We start from the raw sequence: 19412 nt of genomic DNA, 5'->3' as shown, positions 1-19412 counted from the left end.
CTTCTGTTTGTTGTCCAGCTGCTCCTCAGTCTTGCCCTTGCGCGTTGCCATCTCCGCCTCCAGTTGCCTGTTGTGCACGGCACATTTTTTACCTTATATAGGAAATAATAGGCGGTGACCTATGCAAATTAGGCCTTACATGCACGGGCATCGCAGTTGGCATTCATCAACCTAAGAACACCGGTGCGAACGATTATCCCTACTTAAGAACGTGTCGTGAATGTGGCGCAGTTTCCAACCCGCGCCTTCTTAAGTACACTTCTTAAGAAGACTTTTAAGAAGATGTTCGTGAATGAGACCCAATGGGTCGCTATCAAAAATAGCACGTTAACGACGGTAACTAATATATTTAATCAGTTACTTTAAATTATTTTGCGTCATTAATGCATACGCACCATGTCAAGCCTCATCTCTTTGTTATGATGAGTCACACAGACTCTGCCGCTCTTTAACAACTTTTTTCTGCCCTGAACACATCAACAACATGCACTTCCAACACCATATACTGGATATACGTACAGTATACTGTATATACCCTTAGGGGTATGCAGATTGGCGTAGGAAGTACGTGAATAAAAATTAAAAACGGCTCGACTAGATTAACGGCGAGCACTGAAATTTACATAATGCGCCGGAACGCCTCATGTGAACAGCCACAACCGTAGTACAGTGCAGAAAAAAAGGTGAGAGCATGAAGTTGTTCATTGTTGTGTGTGCGTTAGATGAACAAATAAGTACGTTTGACAATGACGTTGTGCATTAAATGTTTAATTTGGAAGATTTTTCAAGATCATTGATATTGTGTGCCAAATGAGAGGCGGTCTTCTGACGTGGTGCTGTGAATAATTAGGGCATTTTCATTTGTTTGCTGAGTGGATCCACTGACTATGTTAGAAAGCCCTTTGCACATTTCAGTACATTTATGCTTTCTTGAATAATGTGTTTTTGTTCAGCGGCCCTTGAACACACCAGGTGTGACGCAGATTGAGACTCATGTGGATGACTTTCGCCGACTCTGCACAGACGTGTATTTTCTATTCTGTCGTTCACCTCGTCCTTGTTCACAAATGTTAATGCACAGAGGTGGGGTTTAATAATGTTACCTCTGTGCTGCTGTGCATTTTCACATATTCACGAGGCTCCTAAGCTGATCAGCGACCTCAGCGTCGCCCTGGCAAGGAAAATTGCTATGGAAAACAGAAATGAAGTGGAAATGAGATGCAATGATAGTTTGTACAGCAGTGTGGCACGGGAATTCACTGTAACTCACAAAAATGTAAATAGTTTGAAAAAATTGTGTTCTTTTTACACATACTCAATCAAATTGCTGTTGGGAATCAAATTTTTCCCAAGTCTTTGCTGTAGTATGAACAGGAGAAGGCCATTGATGTGTGAGGCGAGTTTTATGTCTGTACTCTCACAGACGTGAAGCTATTGAACGGACATGTTGCAGAGCTGAATTTATTAACGATAATTCTTGTGAAATTCCCCCAAATTATTTAAAAGCACATTTTCCCAAAGGTGTAGTATGAATGTATACATATAGTATAGATGGGAAACGGGTCTGAAATTCTATTCATTATGGTCTTCAAAAGTCATAAAAAGCCTTAAATTGAAAGCCCAATTTAAAACCGCAGAGACCAAATATTCATAATATGTCAGTTAGAAAAGTGTGACTGGATTTTTTTACATTCGGAACCCCATAGCTAAATGCAAACTAAGTCAACCGCAAAGGCAGTAATAGATAGACAAGACGATGGCAAACTAGCTTGATCAGTTTGCATGTATTTTCTTATTTTGCAAAATTTCCATCCAAAGCGTGAAAGGTTTTGCATGTCTGTTAAGAGTCTCACATGAACAAATGAGGAGCGGAGACCATCCCAGCCAAGCGAGAGGCACCACGTACACCAGTCCAGTTGCCAACCGTCCCTTGAAAAATGAAATCGTCCTGTATTTAGAAATTAAACTATGTGTCCCATATTGAGCTGACAAGGGACACACTTATTCCCTTATTACCGTGGGAATCAAAACTTAGTCTGTAAAATGTCAATCGAATCCAATGATGATAGATTGTCAGAGGCTAAGAAAATCCATGCCAACGTGTCTCATCGCTCACTTATCAAACAAATTGCTGTTCGACTTTTCTGGCATCTTTGTTTACACACTTTGCCTGGCTGTTACTGTGCCTCACATTGGCAGCTCAATAGCTAGCTAGAGTTATTCGCCTAGCTCAGGGGCCAGTGTGTGCAGTGAGACACGAAAACGAAGCCTTGTTGTTGCTACACCCGTGGTAATCTATCCATAACAATGAATGCGTCCCTAAAAAGAAAAATCTCTGAAGAAAATAGTAATACAGAGTTTAATTCTGAATGTTCCTTCGCCTTCACTGCCAATTACCGGTGTGCTTGCTAACCACATAGCAACCACATAGCAAGCACACCAGTAATTGGCAGTGAAGGCGAAGGAACTATTGAGCTGCCAATGTGAGGCACAGTAACAATTAGCAATTAGCAAACAACAGAAAATGAAATGTTGAAAGACATTTTCAAAACCGGCACTCAGCTTTTGCCTGAAAAGTAGTAGTAGTGGTAGAAAAGTAACTCGGAGGTACTACGGAAGATTGATCAGAGCAAGCATACTTTCAAGAAGTGGATGAATGCTCCAAATACAACTACAGGCTGTTGGGGTGGACATGATGGGGAAGCCGCTCAGAGATGGAGAATACGTGACAAACAGCAGCAGTGTTTGAATAATTGTCTGTCATGCTGAATACATTTGATTTGAGTATGGCTTACAAATGATGATTGTGGAAACGCTTGGCATGCAAAATTCAAGTCAATGTCAACTATAAATGGCCATCCAACCTGACTGACGATCATGCTAAATTTGGAAGACTTACACGCTGATCTTCACACCAGGTGAGTGGCTACAAAACAGCAGTGAATGCTGAAAGCTTTTTCTTCCTTATTTATAGCGAATACGTCTGCAAACTTTACATTGTTTGATTTGATGAAGCATAAATGGTTAAAAGGGATTCACTGTTTAAAAGAAATGTTTTCTTCTTCTTTGGACTTCAGGCAATCGTCGTAACTGCAAGCATGTCCGTCTCTGAAACCAAGAAAGTGGCTGCTCTGGGTCAGCCCTTCACTTTGGGAATGCTCTATAACGCCTGCAAAGATGAGCTGATCCCAGGTACAACTTGATGCAAAATGTTGTTTGCCATATTTTTGGACACCTTTATCTCTCAAGGCTCTGTAATGCAACTAATCTTACAGGTTTAAATCTGTGGGACGCAGCAACTCTAGAAAGCCACACCTCTGAAACTGCTCAAAAAAGCAGTTCTTTTAAGATTACAGCTTCTGACACCATTGAATCGAGGTCTTCTCTGATGGATATTGAAGCTTCTCTGAAGCTCAGTTTCTTGGGTGGGCTGGTTGAGGTTGGAGGATCTGCCAAGTACCTGAATGACCAGAAGAAATTCAAGAACCAGAGCAGGGTATCCTTTCAGTATAAAGCTACCACCAACTTCAAGCAGCTTTCTGTACCTGCTCTCGGACCGCTGAACAGTCAACAAAAACAAATCATTGAGAAAGGCAAGGCAACACATATCGTCACGGGCATCCTTTATGGGGCAAATGCGGTCTTTGTGTTCGACAGTGAGAAGTTGGAGTCCAGCAGTGTTCAAGATATTCAGGGCAACATGGAAGCTGTGATCAAAAAGATCCCTTCATTTAGCCTTGAAGGCAGTGCTCGTGTACATCTGTCTAAAGAAGAACAAGATCTAACAAACAAGTTCAGCTGTAAATTCTTTGGGGACCTCATCCTTGATACAAACCCTGCCACATTTAATGATGCAGTAAAAGCCTACTGTGAGCTTCCAGCGCTAATGGCACAAAAGGACAACAGAGTTCCTTTGGTTGTCTGGCTGTATCCTCTGAAATTATTGTACGACGAGGCTCCTAAGCTGATCGGCGACCTCAGCATTGCCCTGGCAAGGAAAATTCAAACTGCTATGGAAGATGGAAATGAAGTGGAAATGAGATGCAACGAGAGCTTGTATAGCAGTGTTGCACGGGAGTTCACTGTAATCCACAAAAATTTAAATAGTTTCAAAAATTTATGTTCTTTTTACACATCCTCAATCAAATTGCTGTTGGCTAAGAGTCTTCCTGCTATCCGTGATGGCAAACAGGATGAGAGCGCTTTAGCAAAAGTCTTGAATGACCGTGAAAAGTCTCCATTCAGTCAAGAACACCTTACCAAGTGGTTGGACAGCAAAGAACGAGACATCAATGTCATTCGGTCCTGTGTTGACATGATAATGCGCGAATCAAATGCCTGTGTCGTTCGCACAAAGACCGAATTGGATCGAGTGGTTCTTGCTCCAGGTGTCACAAATGTTCTTGTCTATGTTTTCACCAGCGTGGACCCTGCTGACCCTTACCTTGATGCCATGGCTAAATACTTAGACACATCCCAATTACAAGAAACCGGTGAAACCAATTCGTACTTCACGAATGCTGATATCATCCAAATGAGAGAAGATGTCCAAACATTCCTTAAATATGCCAAACCTCTGAGGCGTAGCAGCAGTGTAAAGTTCCTCATAACTGCCCTACCAAATAAGAAATACAAGGCATCAAGCATCTACCATTACAAGGATGGCCTTCTATTCAGTGACAAGTTCACAGTGCCATCCGTCCCAGCACCTGACAAGATCACAGACAGAAATCAAGTCATCTGGCGTAAGTTTCATTTTTGAACTGCAGTTTCCACTTCCAAGTCAATCTATTGAAAGTGCAATTTCTAAAATATTTTTCTTTTTCTTCCAGATGCTATTGATCTCACATTGGATGAAAATACTGTCGACACACACCTCACTCTGTCTGAGGGGAACAAGAAGGCGACAAATAGCAGTGGCTGGTCGTTTCCTATTAACATAGAGTGGATAAATGATCAAGCTCGAGTTCTCTGCAAAGAAGGGATGACTGGTCGTCATTATTGGGAGGTTGAGTGGAGGGGTGAAACGCATGTGGTGGCCGCATACTCTTCAGCTCTAATGCCAGAACGGAAGTTTGGAGATCGGTTTTATTCCTGGGGATTCCAAGTAAATCATGACTTCGAAATATTGGGATCAGATGTGGCGGTACTAATACCAGGCTTGTTTGAAATTGGCATTAAATCTGAATCTACAGTGTTGAAACACGCCCTTTCTGGCATCCAAAAGATTGGAGTGTTTCTCGACTGGCCAGGTGGTACTCTTTCCTTCTATGGTGTCTCTGGAAACAAAATGAAACACTACTACACCTTCAATAAAGCATTTGATGAACCAATTTATGCAGGTTTTGCAGCATATTACCACCAGAGTTATGCTTTACTGTCATCGTTTTAGATACTGCTGCAAAGCCGCATTGTGATTTTATTATCAACTATGCAACAGTTTTAGATTCACTAGTTTTAAACAGCTTTGTAGTTCTTACAACCACCACCGTCAGGCCTGGAGCTGAGGAACAGTATGGTTTAGCACGTTTATTAAGCTCCTTTCTAGTTTTATCAATGTCCTTGACTGCTAGCAAATCTAAGACCAAGTTTAGACATGCCAACATCTTTTCCAGGCTCATGTCGTTCAATGGGGAGTGCTTTGTGGTTTAGGCAGCAGGATTGGTTCGGTATTGTTGTGCAAAGCGCATTTAAAGTCTAAACGGGGCTGAAACCGTGTCAGAATACGAAAAAAATGATGTTGCGTGTCCATTATGGCACAACATTCTAATGAACTTTCCACTAATGTTGTTTCCATGGTGTCCTGACACGAGTCACAAGTCAGTTCATTGATAGCAATAGCATAAATATTTTAAATTGGTATCAGCTTGATATAATCTATGAATCTTGTTTGAAATTTTCCGATTTGACATGTTTAGAAAATAGAGGAAGAGTGTGTACGTCCAAGAAGCTGCAGTGTCAATTTCCTTAGGAAAAAGTGGTATAAAAAATAGATTGGTAGCCAGCAAATGCTATGATGAACAGCCCCTGTTTTAATCGTGATAAAATTTGTAGAAAATGCTTTGGCTTCGTTATTTTTGTTATTAGTGTGTCCCTGTTGAAACGTAAAGAATTTTATCTTCATATTAGTAGAAAAGAAATGTATCATTGATCATTGATCAGCTTTGCTCTAGTTGACTTGGGAATTTTCTTCATCTTTGTTAAAATACCTTTGTCTTCTTGCTTTTGATGGCATGCCGAAATAGCGGTTGAACCAAACAAAAATGCTACATTTTGCCTGATGACCTCTTTTGTGGTATTGGCAAATCACACCAGCTTTCTTGTCAATAAGATTTAAAGTCACATTTGCCGCACTCTGGAAAATAAAACAGCTTTTTGCTCAATGTGTTGGTCTTCATTTTTAAAAAAATCTAAACTACTTTTTAAAATCTAACAACTACAATAATACATTGGTTTTCATTGTTAATTCGTCCAAAGGTTTAGACAAACACTGAAACATACGAAAACCCAGGGAATTTTCCCTTAGGAAATAATGTGAATTCAATGAATTTGTTCCAGACACACAAAAATATTACCAAAACATACATTTTATAGAGATAATTATAGTTCTCGACATGCAAAAGAAAGTTGACCATTTTGTTTTCACTGCGATATTCTGACCACGCAATTCCATAGTTAAATAAAACTCATACATGTAAGGCCGATGTGTAATGTTAGCCAGTGAATCATACTGTAAGTGGTATATTTTGTTGTCCATTTAAAGAGCCTCCTGCCTCATTATGTTGCTGCTTCACTTGGATGCTCCTCTTCCTGCTCCTGATTGAAACGATGGCTTGTGCTGGGCTTGAAGGCAAGTATACAGAGCAACAACAAATGGAAAAAGTAGGATAGAAAGACATAGTGACCAAAACACACTTCACTAATGGATGCCTTTCACGGTGACGTCTGAATGCGGCTCTTGCAGCTTTTCCAGTGCAGCCTTATTATTTGCTGTCATCGTGATTCTATGCAGACTCTTAACACCAGGATAGTCTGATATGACACTGTCCTTCAAACGACACAAACATTTCCTTCCAATTGAATACAGCTCAGTCAAACGTCATGCATATGAGACAATGTATTTTGTAATGTCAGCTGTATTCATTATTTACAGTTCCATCGCACCCAGTGGTTATGTGGCTCACTGTATCTGCGTAAATAACTGTCCCGAATCAGGCACCCCAGACGCACACCAGTTGACGCAAATCTAAGCAATCTACCTGCAAATGATGCACCGCCTCCACACTTTTTCCAATCACAGCAACTTTCGTGTCTGACCCATGGTCCGAGTCCAGCCAACATGCCGTCCAATACGGACCTGGACCTATAGAAGTGAGGGTTGCCTACAAGCCAACATAATATCTGAATATTTCGACTGGTATGACTCACCCGTGTCGTCATTCTCCTGGTATTTTGTTGTCTTACTTTCCAAAATGACTCGCAGAAGTAATTCCACGTTGTAGTAAATGTAGACAAGCCCGGCCAAGCGGAAGACGACGGACTTTATGCTCATGCGTTATTTCTTCTTCTATAGTTTTGGTGTCAGTATGGTTCTGTCTGCGTGTCTGTTTATAGCGCCACAGGTAGGTACACCTTATGTTAGGGATGCCTTTGACTGTGGATTTTCATAGTCGAATCTGATTCATTCGATTTTGACCATTGGCAACCATTAGTCTAATACTGTTTTTTTGTTTGTTTTGTTTTTTTTCGCTAACGGTGATCCCTACAAATAAACATTTCATTTGCGACTTTTTGCAGCTCAAAGGCTGAAACACTCAGATAAACAAATACACATGGTAGGTGTGCAACAACAGTACTTTTATTTATTTAGTGACACTGCTGTTCTATCAGCCCGAAGTGTGTGGCAGTCGGCTAGCTCAATAGCATTGTCTGGTACTTCGCTGTTTAGCCACTTCTCTGTGAAAATTATGATGTTGCAGTCCAAAAGTCTCAAAGTCATGTCTGTTATGCTCTAAAGACCGCACATTAGCAAAGAAAATGCTTGGTAAAAAGAGTCTGCGCTTGAGCCTAGCTCGTATTCCTCGTAGCTCGTAAGATGTTAAACTAGATCCAGTATGCAAAATAACAAATCCAAAACTGCAAATCTAGGAGAGAGACGCTGGGCTTCGCTGTGTAAGTATAGGTCTTCTGTTAAACACGCACTTTCAATTCTTAATTAACACAAATCAGGCTGAATTTGTATAAAAATAGGCCTTTAATTTGAATTTGTATCAAAATAGGCTCTTTATAACAAAAACAAAGACATTTTATTGAAAATGTATGCTCAGCAGCAGCCGTGGGCACCCCCCAATTTAGTCAGTATGGTATACTCTCCATCACTCATAGATTAGACTGCGAGACTGATGGTCGAATCAGACTCCTCTGAATCGAACTGTAGAATAGTCGACTATTCTAAGACACCCCTACCTTATGTATTACATCATTTTCTCCCAATGATGCGTTCTGCGTCTGGATGCAACAATTTAGTAATTCGACAGACTCAGCAAAAACTGGACAGTGCTTTCAAGCGAAAACAAACAGACTCATTTATGTTCAGTCTTCACTCTGGAAGAACAAAACCAATTCTATGCTCAGCGACTGGCACTCATAAAAAATGACAATATGAAACTGAGACAAAGCATAAAGTTTTTGCCCCAACATACCCATTCATATCTGTAGTCCGGTCACAGAAAATAAGCAGTCTCAGGGCACAACACGAACAATACACCTGAATACTGATTTTGTAGGTCAGTGGTTCTCAGTCCTAACCCAGGGGTATCCAAAGTTTCCATCCCGCAGCACGTTTTTTGTTGGGGTTTTTTTGGTGGGGGTGGATTTGTTTCACATTCTACATTTAAAGATACCAACATGTGTGACAATGTTTCTTATTTGCCACATGAAAGCAGAGGTAAACTACCAGTAATGCATCGGAACATAAATGAAAGTTGATGATTAACAAGCACTTTAATGGTAAAACATGTACATTAATACACATACGTAAACAAGATGGCCGCGGCGCTCCGTCATGAGCGTCCTCATCACATACACAAGAATGCACAGGCGACAGTGCGCAGGAGTATGGCGGGAAACAAATATAACGCCGAGCGTTTTGTGAGGTCTGATTTTTTCGAGAAGGCATTTTTGTGATGCAAATGTATTAGTCTTTTGAACGCATATTCTTTTGAGAAGCCAAACTCTTGACTTAATTGTCTGCAGCAACTAAGCGGAACTACGTTCTTCATCACAGAAATCTGACCAGAACTGGACTTAGGAGACCAAGTGGGGGGTAAGTCGCTGTTATTGGACTACAATGCTGATGGGGATGTCATACAACTTCATGTCAAAAAATCCAAACTGTTCCTTTAAGAGTCAAATGCATGCTGAGTATGACAAATTCATACATTTTGGTAGGTCTGCACTAATATTGAAAGTCGTCTCTGCCTCTCCTCACCCCGACCACGTCCCCACGCCTCCCCCCAGGGGGGTCCGACCCACTATTTGAGAAGCGCTGGATGATGCAGACCTAACACTGTTTTTCTTCCTTAGGAAATAATGGAAATATGAGTTATTATTCATTCCAAAATCGTCAGCATCATAAAACCTTTACTAACAGTACAATTTTTTCAGTCACATTTTAACATTCCCAACTGTCATCCGCCGTACTATGGTTTCATTTATTCATTCATTCATTCCCTCTGCTGATATTTTTCCAAAATGTATCAAGTCACAACTATTTTTCTCCTTCTTCCATCCTCAGCGTGCATTAAAATAAGCACCTTGACATTTTGTAGTGTTTGCTCATCACCACTGTCTTGACATTTCAGTTTGTGTTCAATATTATTTGTCTTTGTCTGTTTATGAAACTTTTTTATGAAGTCTCTTTGTGTGCTTCCTGGGTAATATAAGAGATGGTATTAGACATATCACTGCCTTCCTTTTTCATACCTTTGCTTTTGAAAAAACTACTGTGGTTTCCTCCGTGAGTTGTCCCAACTCCATTCATCCTAAATGGAATTCTGATGAAGTGATAAGCAACATTCCCTGCTCTTCTGATGAGGTGTTATGCAGCAAATCTTTTACAATAACATGCAACGGATGCTTCTTTCGCACACTAATGGCAGGCTGTCATGCGCACACTGAAATGTATATGAAAATATGTTTTTTAGGTGCTTGAATGCCAAGTCTATTAACATTATCTTTACCGTATGTTTCTCTCCATGGTTCTCAGCACAAGCAGACATCTGCTTGGAAAAACATACCATAAAAACAAGATCTTAATTGGGGTTTATGGAGTCAATAATGTTTTCCATTGGTCTGTGTCACCAAGATTGTTCAAAATGAACTTCCACATATTTCAGCTAAGACCAATTTGCATTATTTTTCCAGGAGATACCGCAACCTTGTTTTTTTTCCACCGGCGCTCCCTCTCTTCCACACATGCAAACACCTCCATAAAAGTAATTCCAGTCCAGGATTAGAAACTGGTCAAGGTGCCTGCTCCTGTGCAGACCCTTACAGATTGAACAGAATATAGCCATATGTTTTATTCTTGTTTCTCCATGCAATCAAAGCAGGAGGATTCAAATAAATGTGCACAGGTTTTTTTTTTGCATTGCTGCTTCTCTCTTGCCATCATTTTCACTGATGATTTATAACATGACACAAACAATCAACAGGATATGAGAGGCTGTTGGGTGCGGTAACACATCTGCAGATCTTTCACTGGTGTGAATGCATAATGATAATTGTGAGTGATGCCTTCCCTGGCTTCTCTGAGGCAAATTGAAATAAATTAGTTTTCTAGGAATAATTGAAAAGCAATAGTTCATCCCAGAGGATACTATTAAAGCAGGGGTGTTTAAACATTCTCCACAGAAAGCCCCAAACTGCAAAATCAAAGGATGATGAACCAAAGGGTTTTGATATTTTTTCATTTAGTAAAAAAAAATGGTTTATATTTATTTAAAGACAGGTTGTGTTATAGGTGACAAAGCATATTATTAGTTTTAGTCATGTCAAAATGTATACGTTTTCTTGTTTCGTTGCACTTTTTACTCTCCCCACCCCCTGCTGCAATGTGCTGCAGACCAATAAAAGATGAGAAGCAGGCCGCATATTTTGTTAAACCAATCTTGGGACATCCTGCATGTCAGCTTTGTGTTATAGGTAACAAATGTATTATTATTAATAGTATTATAATTACTTGTAGTAGTAATAGAATTCATATTTTCTTGTTCCATTATGCCTTTTTTTGTTTATTATTTTCTTGTGCGATAACAGCTGCATTATAGTGAAATTTGTTCATTGATTGAGATGTATGTTCTTGTTTTTGAGACTAACATTTGTCAATTCTGTCCTTTTCTTTGCTATGTTGATGTAACACTGAAACATTGTCCGTCTATATGTCTCAATAAAGCTTTGAATTGAATTACAGGTAGCATGTGCCGAGCTAGTTTTAGTTTTATTTTTCACTCGAGACATTAGTAGAAAAAAAATATTTTCATTATTTAAGATAATCGTGTGCTTCCGTGTCGTCCTCATTTTGACTGTAAAAATTCACTCTTAAAAGTTTACATTTGAATCTCGTTGCTACCATACAGTACCTACTTCCGGGTTCACTTCCGTTGCTAGGAGACGGCGCCATTGCTTGACCTCTCATTTTCTTGGCTTTTCTCGGGTGATTTCAACGCGATGGAGATAGTCCACGAGTACACGAAACCCCGCAGGGACTTTGGCCGTCAATGTCTCTTCTCTGACCGGTCAGCGGAGCTGCTCGCGGACGTTCCTCCGGACCCGAACCTAGCGCAGCAGTTCATGCCGAAAAGCAGCAGGGTCCAGGCGCTGCAGTGCTCCCGTGACATGTCCGAGCACCAGGTGACGTCAGAGTCTCCAATTCGTAAATAAAACATTTTATATTTATCATATTAATCTTCTAAAACGTAGTTGTTGAAACTATTTCATTCTCACTTTTACTGTTCTTTGTGCCGTTCCAATTTCTACGACAGCAGCTTGCCATGACAGTTAAATAGAAAACTAATGGTTAACAAGTGAATTGCTTGTATTTGCTTTCCAGGTCAGCATCAGCGGTCACTTGTTGCTAGGTAGAATTTGAGGAGTACATTTATTTGTGCAAGAAAAAATGACACAGCCTAGTGGGCATGAACAGGACGTAAGACAAGCACAGAAATGTAATTACCCCAGAACCACACTGTCATATTTATACACCATTGTACGTAACATACAGATGAGAAAGACAAACCAGCATCATCTAGTGTGGCACTGCACCTGACAGCCCTGCTGAGTTATGAACTAACCTGCTTTGGTTGATGATGTTTACTTGCCAGGTGAACACAGAGAGGTTTGAATCAGAGAGCTGTGGAATAAACCATGTGGAAGGAGGGTGGCCCAAAGACATCAACCCACAAGAGATGGAACAAACTATTCGCTTCAGGAAGAAGGTGGAAAAGGATGAGGGCTACTTGAACAGCATCATGCATCTAGGCGGTGTAAGATCTTAATTCATTTTCTCCTTCATTGCTATATGAAGTTCTGAAATGATCCTTGTATGGTCCAGATTATAGGGCACTGTGTTGGACAGAACAACGCAGTGGACATCTATCAGAAGTACTTTGAGAACGAAGAACTGCAGGATGAAATTCAGGAACCACCATCTGCTAAAACCATCAATGTGTTCAGGTATGTGAGGGACGTCTTTCTTCTAGGACGTTTTGGACCTCAAACTAGCACCTCTATGTGCGACAGACTCGTAACTGTAACAGTTTCAACAGGGATCCAAACCAGGTGAAGCGTACCGTCAGCTGTTTGTCATGGCACCCTGATGGAGGCAGGAAGCTGGCGGCTGCCTACTCGTGTCTGGAGTTCCAAAAAGCGTCCGCAGACATGAGCACGGATGCGTACATCTGGGATATCGGTGCGTATGCTACTTTTAAAAACAGACAAAAAGACTCATATGTTCATATGTGATGTTTTCTTTGCAGAGAATCCCAACAAACCTGAGATGACGCTGAAGCCGGCGTCTCCACTTATCTGTCTGGACTACAACCCCAAAGACTCACACACTCTAGTCGGCGGGAGCTACAATGGACAGATCGGTAGGTTCAGCTAAAAATTAAATACCAGTCATTTTCTTAAAAAATCAGTCAAATAATCCACCAACAGACCAAGAAAAAATTACAAAACATTTTAAAATGCCTTCATGGCCTTTATACATGTTGTCGTTGCTTAAGTGAGTTCTCTCCCTGTACTCCTCACCTTAAAATGTATGCATATGAAGTTCATTAAAACTCTTAATTGACTGTTATTCTTCTGTTTTGATGTGTCAGCCACATTTTCTTACCAACACAAGTAAAACAGAGCCTAGTATCACCGATACCAATGCTGATATCAACACTTTGGTAAAGCTCTACCGATATCAGCTGTCAAATCAAACACTAATTACTTTTCTTAGGCTAAAATAAATGGTGGTATTCAAAATAAAATTATACTACCATAATGATAGCAAGAATGCAGTGATTTTTGTTAAATGTTAATAATGTTTTCAGTGTTCTGGGACACCCGTAAAGGCAGCCATCCAACCGATGTTTCCTCTTTGGAGCACAGTCACAGGGACCCTGTCTATAAAACCATCTGGTTACAATCCAAGACCGGGACAGAAGCCTTCTCTGCCTCCACGGATGGACAGGTCAGCATGTCTGCTTAAACCCAACCTCAGCTGCAATCTGTTTGGTTCATCCAGACTGACTAACTGAACCTTGTCTTTTATGGCAGGTTCTATGGTGGGACGTCCGCAGGCTGAGCGAGCCCACAGAGCAACTGGTTCTGGACCTAGGTCGAGAAGGGAACCTGGACCGGGCCTTAGGGGGCATCTCTCTGGAGTTTGAAGCTACCATGGTGTGTTTGTGTCCTTTGAGCTTTTAAAATGTTTGTTTTGTCTTTAGTGGCGACATAAGGAGGCAGGAAGGTCACTGGAGCCATCCTACATCCTTGGAGACCGCCACATAAATCATTCATTTTGTGTGCTGCTTATCCTGTTCAGGGCGATTTGTGGGCTAGAGCCTATCCTTGCTGACTTTGGGCGAGAGGCAGGGTACACCCTGGACTGGTTGTCAGTTAATCACAGGACACAAAAACAAACCATTCACACCTATGGACAATGTAGAGTCTCCAGTTAGCCGAACATGCATGCTTTTAGAGAACATGTAAACTCCACACAGCCTGAACCAGATTCAAACCCACAATCTCCGAGCTCTGAGGCAGACAACCACAACACATTTGTTTTTTTTTTTTGCAGATATTGTGATGCTTATCTCTGCTTAAATGAATACAGGCGTGTCTCAGGATACCAAACTGTCCCTTAAAGTGTCTTTGTGTGTGACTCCAGCCGACCAAGTTCATGGTGGGGACCGAGCAGGGCATTGTTGTGTCCTGTAACAGGAAGGCAAAGAGTCCAGCTGAGAAGATCGTCTGTACCTATGACGGTCACCATGGACCTGTGTACGCCCTACAGAGAAACCCTTTCTTCCCCAAAAACTTCCTCACCGTTGGGGACTGGAGGGCTCGCATCTGGTCCGAGGACATCAAGGAGTCGTCCATCATGTGGACCAGGTACAAAGTCCTTGATTTCTGTTTGTTAGTTATTTGTCTATGAATATTGCATGAATGTTATTTTCAAACAACAAGGTAAAGAACATCTGTTTGCAAATATCTGTGATTGTTTTAAATTCCCATATCTTTTCTCAGTCTTCCATCTTGGTGTATTCTGGCTTCACAATCGTTTGCCATCCTTTTGTGTCCTTACATCATTCTTTTCTTGGCTTAGTCATGTCCAGTGTTTTTGGTTTGATCAGGTACCAGATGTCGTACCTGACAGATGCCTGCTGGAGTCCCGTGAGACCCTCAGTCTTCTTCACCGTGAAGACGGATGGCGTGCTCGACATCTGGGACGTCTTGTTCAAGCAGAACGACCCCACGCTGAGTGTCAAAGTACCCGGATTTCTGTTGCTTTTCCTTTAAAGTGTCTTGACAGCTTCAGCTCTGCTGGGATCCCACCCTTGTGTTGTGTTGTTCAGGTGTGTGACGAAGCTCTGTACAGCCTGCGGGTGCATGAGAACGGACGCCTGGTGGCTTGTGGCTCTCAGCAGGGCGCTGCTACAATACTGGAGCTCTGCGCAGGACTCTCCTGCCTCCAGAAGAACGAGAAGAGCCTCATGGCTGAGGTGAGACTCAAAATTAGAAACAACAAACTTCATGCTCCTGCAACCGCAACCAACTACAACAACTTTTTCTACCAAAAAATGCTTTCTATTGAGATTGAGCTGCTCTACAGCCTTCACATGTCCCATCACGTCATTACACAACACTGTATTACCGCCCTGTTTATTTCCATTATGCAAGGTTGCAGTTATCATGAATAACTGGCAGGAGGAGCAATCACATTAACTGTATAAATTATATGACATGTACATATACGTGAGTGAGCGCAGGCTTTGACTATGTGGGTGTTTCTATTATGCAAGGTGACGGTTATCGTTACTAACGCCCTTATGCCACCATTCACTTTGTTGTTAGGACTTTTTTCGCAGCACAGGCCTGATGACACAGTTCAACAGGTACTTTTAGCAGGACTACCACAGAAGTACAAAACTGATTCCAATAAATATTTCTTATACTGTAATAGGAGGGAAAGAAGACGACGTTACATTTTGGTGAGGATCTGGATAAATGTATCAATACAGTAATGTCTTATTTTCACAGTTTAAATAATTAGGACACTAACAAACACATGCAAGGCTTCATTACTCTCATAATTTTTCAATTCGACCTTGGCGGAGGTCTGTGCTTTACAGTGAGTGAGCGACATTCCGTATGTGCTTAAGCTACACATGAACTTTTGTACGGCAACATACCGCTCAATATCTTAGACCCAGACAAAGATTCCCTGAAATGACACATGCTTTTGTGTGTGCAGATGTTCGAGCGTGAGGCAAAGCGCGAGAAGATCCTGGAGGCTCGTCAGAAGGAGATGCGACTGAAGGAGAGGAGTCGTTCCGAGCAGAGCCGCGAAGACGAGGCGGGCCGGGACGCGGCGGACCGAGAGGAAACACCCGAGCAGCTGATCGCCAAAGCAGAGCAAGACTTCTTCGCTATGGTGGAGGCTGAGAAGAAACGGCGGAAGGAGAGGGAGGAAGAAAAGCAACAGGTAAGGACACATTATTATCTTAAAATATATGTTGTCATGGCTAAAATGTTATCATATAATTTCATTTGCTTGATTTTGTGCCATTTTCCTATTTCAGCTCAGCTCATAGATGGCAGTCAAAGAGAATCCAAAGGCCAAATGTTGGGCTCACCCTAGTGTGAAGCTCAGCCATCACTGCATTCAATAACTCATGAATCATCTTATTCTTATGGGAGAATTGTAAGTTTATCAGCTTAGCTGGGAAATCTATATCTTGTCTGATATTGTCTATCTAGTAATATAAACACCATGTGCTGTTTTTATTGTTGGCTTTAATTAGTGTAGGTTTTCATACTTGTGACTAACTATACATGGGCTTATGTTTTATCTTCTGTCAACACTACAAAATTAATTGTTGTTTTTTTTTACATATATATGCATATATTTAATATATGAGTTAATTATAGTTTTGTATAGTTTTTTACAGTGTGAATTAAGTGAATTGACACCACTCGTACGGTATGTAATATAGACAGGACCAGCATGCACCCGGGTGGACCTGAGAGTTAATCCTGTTGCTTATGTGCTTGCCTGTCAATGAAGCACAAACAACACATTTTCTCATGTTAACCCGACCCAATGTGAAGTGACATTCCACTAAAGGTAGTTGTGTATTTGGTAGGGGTGGGCGATACCGCAAATGTCTGTATTGATCCAATACCAAGTGACTACAGGGGGCCAATATTGCCAATGTGATACTTCGTTGAAATTTTTCAAGATCATGAAATGATTTTGCCTTTAATTTGCTGATCATGGCTATAATCAGAACAAAACACGTGATACTGATACAAACCTTGTTATCTACACTATCGATATTTGGATCCTTCCGCCCGCTTGTAGAATTGTCATGGTGCCATTGAACGTCACTGCGGCTCCCGCAGCGATGATATCACAAAACGTTTATGTAATTAAGGTAAGCTGTAATGTCTCTTAAAAACTGCTAAAATTTTACGAATGAATTAATTTTTACGATTAATGTGCACGTAACTTGGTTTGGGCGTACACGCAATGAATATGTCCCCTATTTAAATTAATTTCTCACTACAATAGCCCCACCTTGCAAAAGTCATAAGCTACGGAATGTGTTTAAGTGTTCGGCGATACATATTGTGATCCAGGTTGTTGAATTTGTGTGTCACTTGTTGTAGATAAAAGCGTTTGGAATAATTGCAAACTGTCATTTGGTCTGCCATAGTTGTTATTGTCACGTGCTGTCCAATTCACGCAGCCATTGGTTGGTGATGGAAATTTGGCTTCCTGTCAAACTACTTTGACAGGGTTGGGTGATACTGCCAATTTTGGTATAAATCCGATATCAACTAACTGCAGGGCCGGCATGGCCGATACTGATACAGATACTTTTGACTTTAATTTGTTTTTATATCCTTTAATGTTTTGTGTTTTTTGCCTTTTAATTTGTTCATTATGATTGTAATCAGAGTAAAACACAAGATAAACAAATAAAAAAAATCTCATCAACTAGCTTATTTGTAAACAATAATACAACAATATTGAAGCGTCGCTGGGAGCACTTCCTGTTTCCCAGCATGCTTTGCGGTACTGTTTTGGCGCAAATGCTCTTAAAGTTACATGTTTGAGCTACATAGTTGTTAGTTATTGTCGTGCGCAAATAGCGGTCTCCAAAGTAGTTAGTTATTGTCGTACGCAAATAGCGGTAGTGTCTTCTCTGTTTTTGTCTATGTGCTGTGTTATGCTTTCAGATGTGCACCATGACTGAGACTGTTGTGTTGAGTGACGATGTTCCGCGATTTCCAGTGCATGGGGTAAGCTGATTGACATCCCCGTGCTTACCGTACCCAAAGAAATAAAGCACAATCTCTTCCTCACTGATTTTCGAGCGCCACTATATGAAATACTGTAGCAATATTAACAACATAACGTTTTTCACATATTCCCTTTTATTACCTGCAATTGTTTGAGCAAAACGAAAACTACAATTGGCTCGATATCAGCAGTGAAAAAATAAAGCTAAATCGTTGAGAAAATAAACGGAGAAGAAAACTGAAAAAAAAAAATGGTAGTATCGATGCTGTTGATATTTGACTGGATCCTCCCACTCCCTACTCTGCAACTATAATGTTATTATGTGGTTTGTGAGAGCTTGGTCATATTGGCTATGTGGGAGTATTTCATAAAAACAAATCTCCTTTGTTGGCATGTCTCACAAAAAAAGAGATTGAATCTATTCAATTTTTTAGCCAACATTTGAGATAAATCAAGGATAAATTAAATAAAATAAAACTAAAGGGACGCTCTGCGGGTGCCTGGGACTCTTGATGGTACAATGGACTTTATTCTGTGTTCCTCAGAGTGTCTTTGTTCCAGGATGGGTGTACAGAATCCCATTAGTGATAACCTTAGTACAAACGATATGAACCATGACCATGTAAATAAGATAAAACAAAGCATTATGGAATTGCAGACCTCTTTTGTTAGCTGAGTGAATTCCAATTTGAGAATCTGCAGTTGAATTGAAGGCGCTTTGAGTCTGTTCCAATCCTTTGGGATGAATGCCGTGTTGTTGCAGACAGCGTTCCAGCAAGGCTTTGACATTCTACTAGTTAACGGACAGCAGTAGAGACCTCTGGGCCATGACACACATTGGCAGCCATACAAATTGTCTCACATGGACAATTTCCTTGTCCCGCTACATCAAACGCCTGCACTGGGGTCTGACTCAGGGAGAATATGTTGAGGAAAGAAGTGACAAATGTGATTTATTGTGTTGATGAGGTTCCTTTTTGTCTGTTCACACACAACCAAAAATAAAATAAAATAAAAAACACAATGGGGATTCTTCCAATAAAAAAAAAAAAAAAAAAGATTAATGTTGGGCACCATCAACATTTTGACTGACTTGTTTTTTTAGAGCTCAGATTGTTTTTGTGCGGCTGCCAATGATTGTGCTGATAATGAGAAAGCGTTCCGACAGACATAATGTGCCAGTGCAAACTACATCACCGAATGCACATTTTAGCTGCTGTTAATTTGCCTTGTTGACGTCCAATATAAATGTGCAATTATGTTTTCAAAGTGCTAATGTTGGAAACATCTGAAAGTAGTGTCTTCAATCATTGCTGGGCAGAGAACCAGG

At 40.8% G+C, this 19412-nt stretch overlaps 2 protein-coding genes across 3 annotated transcripts; both read left to right on the top strand.

Moving 5' to 3' along the window:
- The first annotated feature begins 2884 nt into the window (after nucleotides 1-2884).
- Nucleotides 2885-6361, top strand: LOC129170451 (neoverrucotoxin subunit alpha-like). The gene is made up of 4 exons (XM_054758054.1): nucleotides 2885-2918; nucleotides 3078-3192; nucleotides 3276-4745; nucleotides 4833-6361. Exons 2-4 carry the CDS (start codon nucleotides 3099-3101, stop codon nucleotides 5390-5392), a joined length of 2124 nt encoding a protein of 707 aa, XP_054614029.1. The 5' UTR covers nucleotides 2885-2918; nucleotides 3078-3098; the 3' UTR covers nucleotides 5393-6361.
- Nucleotides 6362-11686: 5325 nt separating this feature from the next.
- Nucleotides 11687-19062, top strand: LOC129170452 (dynein axonemal intermediate chain 2-like). 2 transcript variants are annotated; one of them, XM_054758055.1, is made up of 12 exons: nucleotides 11687-11913; nucleotides 12384-12545; nucleotides 12614-12735; nucleotides 12828-12970; nucleotides 13038-13151; nucleotides 13602-13741; nucleotides 13828-13950; nucleotides 14441-14664; nucleotides 14907-15042; nucleotides 15129-15275; nucleotides 16028-16258; nucleotides 16356-19062. In XM_054758055.1, exons 1-12 carry the CDS (start codon nucleotides 11731-11733, stop codon nucleotides 16365-16367), a joined length of 1737 nt encoding a protein of 578 aa, XP_054614030.1. In that variant the 5' UTR covers nucleotides 11687-11730; the 3' UTR covers nucleotides 16368-19062. The 2 variants fall into 2 exon arrangements, with proteins under 2 accessions (XP_054614030.1, XP_054614032.1); XM_054758057.1 differs by lacking the exon at nucleotides 11687-11913 and adding an exon at nucleotides 12129-12227.
- The last annotated feature ends 350 nt before the right edge of the window (nucleotides 19063-19412 follow it).

Source organism: Dunckerocampus dactyliophorus, chromosome 17 (genome assembly GCF_027744805.1).
Source record: "Dunckerocampus dactyliophorus isolate RoL2022-P2 chromosome 17, RoL_Ddac_1.1, whole genome shotgun sequence".
NCBI lineage: Eukaryota > Metazoa > Chordata > Actinopteri > Syngnathiformes > Syngnathidae > Dunckerocampus > Dunckerocampus dactyliophorus.
Note: the sequence above shows the minus strand (reverse complement) of the source record. Positions and strands in the feature narration are given on the sequence as shown.